The sequence below is a fragment of the Frankliniella occidentalis genome, unplaced genomic scaffold (genome assembly GCF_000697945.3).
Source record: "Frankliniella occidentalis isolate FOCC.00 unplaced genomic scaffold, Focc_3.1 Scaffold64, whole genome shotgun sequence".
Lineage (NCBI taxonomy): Eukaryota > Metazoa > Arthropoda > Insecta > Thysanoptera > Thripidae > Frankliniella > Frankliniella occidentalis.
Window position 1 is genome coordinate 616,997 of NW_026267194.1, and position 13,616 is coordinate 630,612.

Below are 13,616 nucleotides of genomic sequence, written 5' to 3' on the forward strand. Positions count from 1 at the left end.
ATAATGCTGACTCACGGACATTAAGCCGCCGATGATAGGTGGGAGAAGTTGTTACAGAAGCCAGCACCACCCAGTGCGCGTGCACCCATATCGCGGCGTTAGTCTCATCCTCCTGTCCGCGCTCGGCGACCGCGCCGGCGTCCCACTAGCACGCATCGCGCTCCTCGGCCACCATGGCCGTGCTGGAGATCCTGGCCGCCGCGGCGGCCCTCACCCTCCTGCTCTACTACTACATGACGAGCACGGCCGACTTCTTCGCCAAGCGGGACATCCCGCACCTGCCGCAGACGCCCCTCGTCGGCAGCTCGCTCGACGCCCTCCTGTCCAGGAGGTTCCGCGGCCAGGTGTGGCGCGAGTGGTACGACCACGCCAAGGCCCACGGTCACAAGTTTTACGGGGTGTTCGTCGGGCGGCGGCCCACGCTCTTCGTCTGCGACGTGGACATGGTCAAGACCATCCTGGTCAAGGACTTCCAGCACGTCATGGATCGCGGGACGTACTACGACCGCAAGCGCGAACCCCTCAGCGCCAACCTCTTCAACATCGGGGTGCGTAAGTTATTGTCAACTTTGCTGGACGATCGACGAGGAACTGCTCAACTCACTGTTTTTTTTTTTCGCTGCGCAGGGTGGGGAATGGAAGGCACTTCGCAGCAAGCTGACGCCCACGTTCACCTCCGGCAAGATGAAGTCCATGTTCTACTTGGTGCGGGCGTGCACGGACGAGCTCGAGCGCTACCTGGGCGCCGAGGTGCTCAAGGGCGGCGATGTCGAGATGGCCGAGGTCATGGGTAAGTTCTCCACGGACGTGATCGCGTCCTGCGCCTTCGGCGTCGAGGCCAACGCCCTGAAGGACCCCGACTCGGAGTTCCGGAGCATGGGCAGGAAGGTGGTCGAGGTCGACCCACTCCGCGCCATCGTCAATGTAAGAGGCATTCCCGCGACTAGTGAACTGCGTCAGAGAGACAACTTGTACCCACAGATCGCACTGATTTGACACACAGATGGTCGCGGAGACGATGCCCTGGCTGCGCCCGCTCCTCCCCATGCCTCTGCTCAGACCCGACGTCAAGGACTTCTTCATACGCACGTTCAACGAGAACGTCGAGTACCGTGAGCGGCAGAAGGTGGCGCGGCACGACTTCATCGACCTGCTGATCCAGCTCAAGAACGACAAGACGGCCGGCCTCGAGGACGCCGTCCTGCCCGCGCAGGCCTTCGTCTTCTACCTGGCGGGCTTCGAGACGTCCTCCGCCGCGACCAGCACCTGCCTCGTGGAGCTGGCCCACCACCCGGACATCCAGGAGCGGCTGCGGGACGAGGTGGATCGCGTGCTGGCCAAGCACGGCGGCATCACGTACGAGGCCCTGCACGATATGACGTACATGGAGCAGTGCATCGAGGGTGAGTGAGTTCACGTCCAACGTCATTGTTCTTGACGGTCCTTGAATTGGACCAGCAGAGGTCGATGACGTCGTGACGATGCGTCGTCGGTTGGCTGAGGCTGAGATGATATAGCGCGGGACTTCCCTCTAGGAGGTCCTTGTGCATCGCCAATGCGATGCGGCCGATTGGAAAGGGAGTGGTACCTATACGCTCAGGTAGTTTGTAGCACAAATCGTTACCTTTCACTGTTTGGTTGAGGTTCGGAACGGAGTTGGCACAGGGAACGCCCCTCCCCCTCCCTTCCTTCCCGTTCCTGGATTCACATGCTGTGTTGGTGAGCTGAGCTGGAACGATTTTACGACAGTGATTTCAGGCTTGGCCTATCATTTCCGAAAATATGCTAGCAAAAGTAAGAAAGGACCCCCCCCCCCCCTTTTGTCCAGTCTCTCACCACAACCGGTATGTGGCGCTTCTGCTTCCACCTTCAACTCGTCCTCCAATAACTCGAACTTTGTGAGCCATTTCAAGCTCTATAATACCTCTATATTCTCGCAGAGACCATGCGGCTGTACCCGGCGCTGGCCGGGCTGCCGCGCGTGGTGACGCGCGACTACCAGCTGCCCGGCGAGAGCCCCAGGGCGGTGCTGCCGGCCGGCACGCGCGTCATCATCCCCACGTACGCCATCCACTGCGACCCCGAGTTCTACCCCGACCCGATGCGCTTCGACCCGGAGCGCTTCACCGAGGAGAACAAGCGGAGCCGCCCGCACTATGCCTACCTGCCGTTCGGCGAAGGTCCGAGGATATGCATCGGTGAGTGTCATCGACAAGGTGCTTTCATAAAAACCCACAATTTTTTTTTAGGGAAAATTTCCCAAGAATTTCCTTTTTAGCAGATGATACCTTAAAAACCTTTTGACTAAACATAAAGAATATATAAGTATCTTTTTAAAATTGATTGAAATTTCCCCTTAAATGTTTAATTTTTTCCAGTTTTTCATTTGTTCCTCATTATTGGGGGAGGGGCGGAGGCAGTTTCTATTTTTCCGGAAAAATTGGACTTTAAAGTCCCTATTGTCGACTGACTAACTGAAAAAGTGCAGTAACACACACGGTCTAACTCTCGGTTTGCTCTTTGCCTTTTTTTATAGGCCTCCGCTTCGCCATGATGCAGATGAAGACGTCTCTCGCAATGATCCTCAGTTCGTACCGAGTCTTCCCGAGCCCGAAGTCGGTGTACCCCGCGCGGTTCGAGCCAAAGACTTTCGTCACTAAACTGAAGGGCGGAAACCGTCTCAAGATTACCAAGCGGTAAAACGCCGCCAGCATGAAGTCTGCCATGACAGAAGTAGCACAAGACACTCGGCAGCTATTCGCTCGACCGGCTTGACATTTAATTTAAGCAGGCGATTAATTCGTCAATTGTATACATCTTTGTTATTATAATAACCTAATGTGGTGTTGAATTACGTGATGTGCTGTTGTCGTTCAAGGTGACCTTGTGGAAACCTTGGGCGTCTCTTGCCCGGAAGACTCCCCCACCCCCCACCCTCCGCCTCCCGGGGGCCGTCCGGGGGCCGCCCTCCCGACGCAGCTGCTTGGCGGGTTGGCCTACCCAGCGCGTAGCAGGCGCCACCATCGGCGTCGCGTTTGCCTCGAAAAACTTTCGTGAAAGGGAGAGAGACACCTCTTTAATGGTCAAGGATTGGGTAGCTCTCCGAGATTGCCGTTGAAGTAATGCCGAAACGACATGGTTTTATGACGCCACATTGATCGTTTTCACATCGTTTTCGATATCAATAAGCGTACATTGGTGTACTGTATAACTTGTCAGGAGGGAGAGGCACGGATGAACATCTACACGATCTACACCCCCCCTCCGCAACCAGGTACTCATTCCCTTTCGATTTTGGCATTCTCATGGTTTTCTGGTGGCGATATCGGGAGAACGGAATTTAATCATCCTTTCCTCCAACAGTGCGGGTTTTAGAATCAAGGGCTCTTCCTCATCATAACTCCATGAATTAGCGTAAACACAAACAGAACTTTCGGTCCGGAGGGTCCGGAGGCCAAAGACCAACCTAAGTGTCGCTCTGGCGCGACCAGTTGAACGTCCCGCCCATGAGGGGAGGGGGGGGGGGGGGGAGGGAAGGACGGGGGATCAGGGGCGGGGGAAATGTGAGGCACAACATCCACAAAGAAACAGACATCTCGTGATTAGACGTGATTCATGTTAAATGTTGACAACCGCTGTCAGCACGAGTGGGACACTGAACGCACCGGGCCAGGTCCGCGGCCGCCCCGTCCGGGACTGCAAACTGGTGCACTGCACGCTCCCGCATATGAAGGCGACGGTGTTGACGTGAGAGTGAGAAGGGAGGCGACACTCGCGCTGACGGCGACCTGGTCCGCTCGGTTCCGCTCCCCCTGAACGCCACCGAGGGGCATGGATTTTGAGAGCCCCGACGTCGAAAGGGAATTTCCTGGCCTATACATGTCGGAATCGGGGTCGGGAAAGAGGAGTCAGGAGAGTGATTGTAAGTAGTGAGGTTAGGTGCCACTATTATCCTCTGTTTTGACAGTTCCCCCACACAACTTCCCTGTATGTCCTTTTAAACGCCGCTGTCTTCTCTTCTCTTTGTTTCCTGGCGCAGTCAGTGATGATGCACATGAAAGGTCGACGAAGAAGGACCTCCTGATTGGCAAACGTAAAGACAAGAAAGAGTCGAAGAAAGACCTGGGATATGCTGCGTTGGAGGGAGAGAGTTCACCCGAAGAGGATCTGGATATTAAGTCAGTCGACAGTTCTTCCATTATGAATTTAGACCTAAAGTTTGCTTGCACTTTGAAGTAATACATATATTTTCTCTCTCTCAAGGAGTCCATGCAAATCAAAGAAGTCTAAGTCCTTCAAGTTTCCAACTATCAAAGATAAACGAGAGAAATCTAGAGAGAAAGATGTCAAAGAAAAAGAGAAAGACAAGGATAAAGAAAAAGAAAAAGAACGAGAACCAGATCGGGAAAAATCAGAGAAGAAAAAGGAATTTAAATCTAAGCTAAAGCTAAAGGACAAGAAGAAAATCAAACCTGGAGATGATACCTCAGACTCAGTTGGTTAGTCAAATTGATAACCAAAGTTGCCTCTTTGTATAACTAAAAATAGAAGAAACCTAACCATATGTTGAATTGCAGATGAAATGCCTGTATTTGGAGTGCCACTATCAGTTGCCGTTGATCGGAGTCATTGCCATGATGGTGTAGCAATTCCAATTGTGGTTCGAGACTGTATTGACCATGTTCAAGAATTTGGTACATTACATTTTACATATATTATTTTTTCTTTAAATTGAAAACCTGTTTTTCTTCAATTGAAATTAAATCATCTGTTCTAAATTCACATATTGCTACAACTGTTGAACATTAAGTGTGGTATTACTTAACTAATCATTTTTATTATCTTTAGGCTTACTGACAGAGAATATTTACAAAGTTTTGGGAGTTAAGTCAAAAGTGCAGCAGCTACGTCGCAGCTACAATAAGCGGGAGGCTGTGAAGCTTAGTGACTATGACCTTCAAACAGTTACGAGCCTATTGAAAACTTTTCTAAGGTGAATATTACTTGGGTGACCAAACATTTTTACTACAGCAGTATGTAAAGTATTCAAGATTTTGCTAGTTAATTAGTTTAGGTTCAGTTTGTACATACTTAATAATAATGATATTTTGTCCTTGTACCCTTATTACTTTTGAAAAGATTTATAGAAATTTTTCGTGTTTTTCATTTTCATTTATATAATTATTATTTTTATTAGGGAACTGCCAGACCCTCTACTGACAAATGAACTTGCATCAAAATTTGAGGATGTAGCATGCTTAAAGGAGCTTGCAGCCCGTGAACAAGAACTGGGCTCTCTTCTACCACAGATACCACCCTGCAATATGCTATGTCTTTCATGGCTCATGCAACATTTTCAAAACGTTGCTGCCAATGTGAGTGTTGTAACATTTATCACTATATTTGTTGTTTTGAGAATTTTTTTATCTTATTGAGCTGTATCTTACCCTCTTATGCCAGGAGAGTCACAACAAGATGAGCATTAGTGCTCTGGGAGCTGTGTTGGGCCCTGTACTTCAAACAAGCCCAAAGGTTTTTGCTGCCCTGCTGACGCATAGTGGTGCACTGTTTCCACACATCCAGTTAGTGAAGTAAGTAATCGTCTTTCTTTAGTAATATACTCCTAAAACTGTGATCAAGAAAGTATTTTTGGACTACCAAATTATTGATGCTCATGCTGTTTTTGAATGCAGATACATACCACCACTAAGTGCTGGGTGTACCTCTTTACCCAATTCCAAAGAAGCAATTGTTGCTGAACTAGCTAAGCAAGATTCGTTACTGAATCAAATCCATTCAGAAATGAACCATGGATACACCGTCCGATCTGATCAGTTGTGGGAGGTGCAGCGATTCATTACACTTTTAAAAGTGAGTGGATTGTAAACAATTAGTTTTAGACCAACTTGCCGTTACTTCAAGCCATTTTTCATCTATTGTTTCCTCGATGTTCAATATTATGAACCTTTTAATTTTTTCTTTTTTGTAATCTAGCGCAAGCTGCGGACCTTGGAGAAAGCTCAAGAAGCTTCTCACCGAGGCACAGACAAAGTTCAAGCTCAAGTTGAGCCACCAGCAGCTGTGACACAGGCCTCCTCCTCTTCAGTCAAAGCGATGCCTGTAAGCCCCTCAGGAGAGAAGATAGATTTTCAGATGCAGGTCTGTTACTTCAAATTCATCTAGTTGATTATGCATGCATATTGGTCCGCATCTTTATTTGTTGTATACACATTTTCTGTATTGATTTGTGATCTTATGTATTGGCAGACTGCAACTGAGGAGACTTTAAAAGGTGTTACAACAAGTGAAGCAGAGGACAGAATTGTGAAGGACAGTAGTTCTGAAGTACTACGAGATGAAGTGGACTCTAATGCTCTTAATGAGACCTCCACTCATGAGACTACGCCTGTGTCTGCCTCTGTGCCTGTGACTATACCAGTATTACCTGTACCAACACCGACAACAAACAATTCTGTTTTGCCATTGGACCAGTCAGATGCATCTAATTCAGGTTAGTTTTTAATTGCCATTCACATAAAAGTATTCTTTTTATCTTTGCACTATACCAATAACATGCCCATGACATTACATGTCTCTCAACAATTTTTACAGAATCTGATGAGAAGTTAAATGAATCCCAGCTTGAGCTGGAACACAATGAATTGTTGAAACTGCAAAATTACCTTCTTTCAAGAATATCCCATGTGCATGAAGAAATACAGCTTTTACGAGCAGAACTAAAATCCACTCTTAATATTGTGCCTGAATCTGCTCTGCTATCAATTTCAACTCCAAGCAGGTTTGTTGACCACTTTTTTGATCTAGAAAATTACTTAAATACTCTTGCTTTTCTTTTTACCATGCCATCTTATCTATTTCTCTGATTCCATACAGTGATTCTAAGCTATCTCCAGATATGAAGGACAATCCGACAGATGAATCGACAAATCAAAGTGGGACATGGACCAAAGAAAGAAAAGACTTGTATGAACAGAACACTCAATTAATGGAGGAGAGATTAAAACTTGTGAGGCAGATAATTTATGAACAAGAAGCGTGTCTAAACTTGAGAGTTCAGCTGGAACAGTTAAAGCAAGTAGTTGAATCAAAATAGTACATAGTTGTTCTCTGCTTTGCTGGCAAAGCTAGTCATACTGTATTTATTGTAGGTTGTATTAACAAGCCTATTTTATTTTTGAGAATGGAAATCATGACAAAGTTTAACTTCAATTTTTTCTTCTCATTTTGCTGGCCTCAATTACTTGTGTGCAAGATATCTGTACTCTGTACTGAAGGTGCTTAAAGATATTAGTGCCATTGTACTTTACTTTTGAGTAAGAACTGAAAAGAAATAAAAATCTACTTATTTGATGGCGCCTGTGATACTGCATCAGATAAAATACTTAGTGATGAGGTTTACTTTCTCATAATGTCATGGAAAATTAAGCTGAGACAGTATTTGAAATATGGCTGCTTGTACTTACAGCAAACTATGTACTTTACAGTCTTTGTTTGATGTATGTTGTGTGGTATGGTACTTCTAGGCTTTTTCTTATTGTGAAGACGCTTAGTCTTGATTAGATAAGATATGTACAGCAATTATTTTATTTTATGACCTTTGTTAATGCATGGGTATACAGGCCTATGCATCCATAAAAATTTATCTCTAATCAGAGTTTTATCTTTTTTTTATTAAACTGTACCTTTAAGTCATATCATGAAGACTGGAGCTAATTCACATAAAGTTGTTCTAAAAATCACATATGACCACTATCAGGGATGGGGTACAAAATTCTGCACCACACATTTCCATTCCATCAAAACAAGTTTATTGACTAGATATTACGCTTAATCAACTTACAAACACAAGTTTGAAAATTGGTGAATAATCATTCTAAAATTCATGGCTTTCATGTAGGTACCACAAGTTACCACAAGTTCAAGCAATGACAATGTATCTTTGAAACATAAAAAAAGCATAAACTAGCCATTCATACACTGGGAAAATTACCGTTGCTTGACACAACATAAAAAATAAAATTTCTCAAAAGGAACCCAAAAAATTCTAACAGATGAGTATAACAGTAAATATCATTAACAATTGTTCTTTTGCAAGAAAATAAAATCTAAAAATATTCAATCCAGCAAACCCAACCCACTAACTATTGTCTTGTGACCTCCTGGCTTGTTTTTTGCAAGGTACTTTCAGAACATTCCCAACTTTGGCAGTGACGAGTACCCAAAGGTAAAACAACTTGAAAAATGAGAGGATTACATTAGGAGCACTCCTGTAATCAAATTATGTACTCTCGACATTTACTCAGGAAGTGTACTTCTCAAACCACAATATAAATAGAAATTCTATGAACATCTGGCTGTATACTTTGTACTTAAGTAGCCTCATCAAGAATTTGAACAATAAGTGGACTAAGGTAATCTGTGAACTATTCAGAACAGTCCACATGCATTAAATCCAGTTGGAAGATGGCTAAACCCACCAATGCAAAGAGCAGTAATTTATCTTTGCCCAGCAGCTGGAGTCAAAAGTTACAAGCCCAATGCCTGTCGTTCTTCTGCGTCTTCACTTGCAGGCATGCCTCCAACAATCATCATATTGGGGTTTTCCAAATTCCTCTTAATAACCTCGAGGAAGTTTGCTACTTGCACTTCATCGACAGCCCGTCGATCATATGAAAGTGTTCCTGTCATCATGGTTCGTAGCTTGCCTTCTTCATCTATGAAATACAGAAATTTTAAATTAAATAATGGAGAAAATATTGTATCAGCTGTAGTACACTGAACCAGAACTTACCAAGTTCTGGACGACCACCACCAACAGCCAGGATAGCGACTTGTGGTGGATTAATTATAGCACTGAATTCACTTATTCCGAACATCCCTAAGTTGGAGATTCTGTAAAAAAAAGGAAAGAAAGGAGGAATTCAGAGTGGCAAACTAGCTTAAAAGAGAAACATCATTCATAAAAAAACCACAACAATACTGACGTAAATGTACCACCCATGAACTCTTGGGGTTGGAGTTTGCCTTCTTTTGCTTTGCCTGCTAGCTCTTTCATTTTCTGAGATATTTGAACAAGTCCTAGGCGATCAGCATCCTTAATGATAGGAGTTATCAGACCATTAGGTGTTGCCACAGCCACTGATATATCAACAACATTGGAAACTGAAAGCTGAGGGAAATTTAACAAAATTAAAACCAACCTCTTTGCATTTAATTTTAACACCACAGATTATTGTTTATCAAACCTTGTCATTGGAGAAAAGGGCATTGATTTCAGGGACTTGCTGAAGAGCTACAGCCACAGCCTTAATTACAAAATCATTTATAGACACATTAATATTTTCAGACTTAAGTTGCTTCCTCAATGCTATTACTTTATCAACCTGGCACTCAACAAGTCCGTATGAATGAGGAATTTGCGTCTGCAAAAATAGATAGAGTAAAAATTCTTTGACACATCAAAAGAAAATTTGCATAGTCAAGTGGTAAACTACCTTGGATTCAGTTAACCGTTTTGCAATGGTCTTCCTCATACTAGTCAATTCAATGTCTGTGAAACCTTCAGTAGGCTTCAGGCTTGCTGCTTTAGCAGAGGATTTTGCAGCCTGAGTTGCAGGCCCCGAGGGTGATTTAGCACTTGCAGGAGGAGGAACTGTAAAATCGGAATTTTTATAAGTAAATATGTCAGTAAATATTTGTGCGGACCTTCAAGAAATCTAAATGCCTCACAATACCTGGCTTTGGAGCCTTTGCTGTTAGACCTTTCTGCTTGATAACTTGGAGGACATCCCCCTTAGTGAGGAGGCCATGAGGTCCCGTACCGGGCACTTCGGTAGGACTCATTTGATAAGCTTCTAATAAGGTGCGTACTGCAGGTCCCATTTTCCTGCATTCATTTTCAGCATTAGTCAACAGTGAGTGTGAAAAGGCATGTTCCAGCCAAGAAATAATTTCAAAACAGCAATTTAAAGAAATGCACTAATTAAACACTAAGTTGCTCAAGGTGCAGTTGCACACTTAAAAGTATATACTAACAAGTCTGAGTGGGCATGGACACCGGCTGGAGTTGACGAGGCTTTGGGGCCTGCGGAGGGAGTCGGGGCTGCTGCAGCTGCAGGCGCTGCTCCACCAGAGGGAATTGCAACATCTTTCCAATCCTCTCCTTCCCCCACCATCACAGCAATTAAAGTCCCTACTTTGACATTACTATCATCAGGCATCTAGAACAATTCATAACATAACAAAAATATTTCTGTGATGCATTTGCTGCTAGATTTACCCAAAACATTAGTGAAACAATTTTACATTCAGACTTACAAGAATTTTTGCCAAAATACCCTCCTCTTCCACCTCAAATGACATGACAGCCTTGTCGGTCTGGATTTCACAAAGAACATCACCAGGAGCCACTGCGTCACCTTCTTTCTTGAGCCACTTTACAATTGTACCCTCAGTCATGGTTGGAGACAAGGAGGGCATGTTGATGGCAGTACCTGGGACTGAAACATACAATTTTTCCAGAAGTTGCATTAGTTTACATTCCAAATTCAAAGTGTTTTTTTCTGTTATTTTTCAATAAGAAATTGACCAGTACCACTTCCGCCAGCTGGTACAGAAGGTGCAGCTGGGCTGCTAGCTGCTGGAGCTGAAGGGGTAGCAGGGGCTGTCCCTCCACCTGAAGGCAGCTCTACGCTTTGCCAGTCCTCTCCCTCTGATACCATCAGCGCAATGAGAGAACCGACTTTCACGTCCTTTGAGTCATCTGGCAGCTGATAAAAAACAAATCAGCCCAACATCATCAACACTGGTCTGACAGGCATATCAAAATAAGTGGCAACTCGGAATGGTACTTACAAGAATCTTAGCAAGAATCCCTTCCTCCTCCACCTCAAAGGACATGACGGCTTTGTCGGTCTGAATTTCACACAGGACATCTCCTGGTGCGACAGCATCACCCTCCTTCTTCAACCACTTGACGATCGTGCCCTCTGTCATGGTGGGCGACAGGGAAGGCATCTTGATCTCCTGCCCTGCCACTGAAGGATACACAGGTTATGTCACAATCATATGGCAAGGGTGACAGCTTCCTCGGCATTCCCTTTAAAACTGATGAATGTGTATAGGAGTCGAATAGGGACATCTGTGAAGCCATCTAGCTCTTGTAATGTGTGGGTAGCAGAGCAAACGCATCAAGAAACGCGGCAAGTTCAAGGTGAAACTGACACTGGGCTTGTCCAACCTCTACCACTGGAGGTCAGTTCCCTTCCTACACTAGACTCTGGCACTTAGATAACAGGACACTTACCCTGAAGGATGGCGGAATGGTGAAAACATAGTTTCGGATGGTTTCTGAACAAAGGGGGTTTCGTTACAAACGATTTCAATAGTTTTTGGGAGAAACCACCGAGCCGAACTTTCGTCACAGCGGCCATGTCTGAGGAGCGAAGGCAGAAGCAGCAGAAGGCATCACGGCATATTAGATTCCTTTTGGGCCCCCCCCCCCCCCCCCCCCCAACCAACACCACTACTACCACACCACTCACTACCACTACCGCACCAGTTGACAGCAGACGACCAGAGAAATAGAGAAATGAATCATGGAGTTAAGCTAGACGCGACTCAACGACTGCGACTGGGACGAATTCAAAATCCTCCTTTGTGGACGTTTCGAACATAATTCCTTAGTAATATGGCAATACAACTCGACATTAAACTGAAGAAACACAATAAAGTTTATTGGGAGGGTGTAAGTATCAGTAATTCTAAACTTATTCTAATAACCTACACCTTTTTGTATCACTTAAAAGAATAAATGTTCTAACCAGCAAGGCATGTTTTGTTGCAGGAAAATGTCAGTGGTGTTTTAGCTATCCTTAGTCCTACTGATTTTAAACACGATGGAATAGCTCTTCTATTGGATGGAACTGTTAATCTCCAGCTAAGTGCTAAAAATGTTGGAATATTTGAAGCATTTTACAACTCTGTCAAGGTACCGTCGTAACTGAAAATAATCTTAACATAGAGTCCATTGAACCATATTGGCAGTTGGGATGTTGGGGGCAGCAGGTTCTCTTTCTACTGTTCATCAATATAGTCATTTGCGGGATTTCCGGTGTAGTATTACAGTAAAATTCACTTGAAAACCTTTGACCTGTAACTATTCACCATGTAAACATTAGCTAAACCAAGTGGTTTCCGGAGCCTTTACTTTTACTGGTCTGCCAACAATGAGCAAATGGAATCAACATTGAAGGGGTTATCCAGATTCTCAATGCCTGTTTCTTCTTTTTTTCTTCCAGCCTATTCATTTGGTCACCTCAAGCATCGATTTGGCTGTGCCAGGCAGAATTCCTGCGGGTGCAACAGACATACCCTTTGAGTTTCCCTTGAAGCCTAGGAGTGGTCGTTCCCTGTACGAAACATACCATGGCGTGTTCGTTAGTGTGCAATACCATGTGAAAGCAGAATTAAAACGCTCCTTTCTAAATAAGGATCTTTCAAAATCACAAGAGTTTATCGTGGAATACAAGGTATCTTTTTCTGTTTTATTCATAGCATGTATGGTATGTTTTGATGGCATCAATGCTAATACTAAACATTTGTATTCCAAAAAATAATCATTCAGGCCGGACTACCAGGTTTAATAACTGCGAAACCAGAACCTGTCAATTTTAAGATCAGTCCAGAATCCCTACAAAACATCAAAGACAAAGCTAAAGTGCCAAGATTCCTTGTGACAGGTCATCTTGATTCTGCTACATGTTGTCTTACAAAACCTTTGACAGGAGAGGTATGTTGGTGTCTTCAATTTCAAATTTTATAAAGACTATTCCAGAGGGAGCGTGTAGAGGTTGTAATGGAAGAACAGGATGAATGTGATTTGTTGTGCTCCTTACCTACTTCTCTGCCCTCCCACCAGAATAGTGTGTTGACAAATCTTTCCCTCGTTCCTTGAAAATAAAACATATTTTTTCTGTTAAAATCTGTTTTAGCTTGTAATTGAACGCTGTGAAGTTGCAATCAAGTCCGTGGAGTTGCAGCTAGTAAGAGTAGAAACATGTGGTTGTGCTGAGGGCTACGCACGTGATGGTGAGATATATGTTATGTGGTTTTTTTAATACCTCTAACAGATATATGTGCAGTTAAAAACATACTTTGCTTTTCAGCTACTGAAGTTCAAAACATTCAAATTGGTGAAGGCAATGTTGCATGTGGTCTCTCAATACCAATACATATGGTATTTCCAAGACTTTTCACATGTCCTACCCTTATTACCAACAATTTCAAAGTGGGTAAGTATCTCAGGATTAGGAATACTATCTATCAGAATATTTTACTTTATCTCTTCAGTGTCTAAAACTATAAAAATCTTCTTACAGAGTTTGAAGTTAACATTGTAATAGTTTTTCAAGATAACCATCTTGTTACTGAAAATTTCCCAATAAGACTTACACGGTTTTGAGCGTGTCATCTGGGCTATTTTACATCAATTTCCATTGGCAGATTACTGTGTAAGGTACATGCAAAGATAACTTGATGGATAATTGAATCAACTTTCTCATTATTGTTATAGTACATACATTTTATTGTATATA

General features: G+C 43.9%; 4 protein-coding genes across 4 annotated transcripts; 3 read left to right on the forward strand and 1 right to left on the reverse strand.

Moving 5' to 3' along the window:
* The first annotated feature begins 80 nt into the window (after positions 1 to 80).
* LOC113217268 (cytochrome P450 6a2-like) lies at positions 81 to 2,854 on the forward strand. Its single transcript, XM_026437083.2, has 5 exons — positions 81 to 548; positions 628 to 924; positions 1,004 to 1,403; positions 1,941 to 2,198; positions 2,537 to 2,854. Exons 1-5 carry the CDS (start codon positions 174 to 176, stop codon positions 2,698 to 2,700), a joined length of 1,494 nt encoding a protein of 497 aa, XP_026292868.1. The 5' UTR covers positions 81 to 173; the 3' UTR covers positions 2,701 to 2,854.
* Positions 2,855 to 3,546: 692 nt separating this feature from the next.
* Positions 3,547 to 7,675, forward strand: LOC113217256 (ralA-binding protein 1). Its single transcript, XM_026437069.2, has 12 exons — positions 3,547 to 3,922; positions 4,040 to 4,178; positions 4,264 to 4,499; positions 4,578 to 4,694; positions 4,849 to 4,993; positions 5,198 to 5,375; positions 5,461 to 5,591; positions 5,694 to 5,871; positions 5,995 to 6,159; positions 6,268 to 6,511; positions 6,613 to 6,799; positions 6,895 to 7,675. Exons 1-12 carry the CDS (start codon positions 3,832 to 3,834, stop codon positions 7,112 to 7,114), a joined length of 2,031 nt encoding a protein of 676 aa, XP_026292854.1. The 5' UTR covers positions 3,547 to 3,831; the 3' UTR covers positions 7,115 to 7,675.
* A 131-nt stretch (positions 7,676 to 7,806) lies between these two features.
* On the reverse strand, positions 7,807 to 11,498 carry LOC113217257 (pyruvate dehydrogenase protein X component). The gene is made up of 11 exons (XM_026437070.2): positions 11,327 to 11,498; positions 10,876 to 11,057; positions 10,616 to 10,790; positions 10,339 to 10,520; positions 10,057 to 10,241; positions 9,756 to 9,907; positions 9,516 to 9,673; positions 9,267 to 9,443; positions 9,006 to 9,190; positions 8,813 to 8,913; positions 7,807 to 8,735 (listed from the first exon to the last, which is right to left on the reverse strand). The coding sequence occupies exons 1-11, from the start codon at positions 11,451 to 11,453 to the stop codon at positions 8,548 to 8,550; spliced, it is 1,812 nt and encodes a 603-aa protein (XP_026292855.1). The 5' UTR covers positions 11,454 to 11,498; the 3' UTR covers positions 7,807 to 8,547.
* Positions 11,499 to 11,568: 70 nt separating this feature from the next.
* On the forward strand, positions 11,569 to 13,550 carry LOC113217264 (vacuolar protein sorting-associated protein 26C). Its single transcript, XM_026437079.2, has 7 exons — positions 11,569 to 11,767; positions 11,867 to 12,010; positions 12,321 to 12,551; positions 12,647 to 12,811; positions 13,014 to 13,110; positions 13,188 to 13,313; positions 13,401 to 13,550. The coding sequence occupies exons 1-7, from the start codon at positions 11,711 to 11,713 to the stop codon at positions 13,481 to 13,483; spliced, it is 903 nt and encodes a 300-aa protein (XP_026292864.1). The 5' UTR covers positions 11,569 to 11,710; the 3' UTR covers positions 13,484 to 13,550.
* The last annotated feature ends 66 nt before the right edge of the window (positions 13,551 to 13,616 follow it).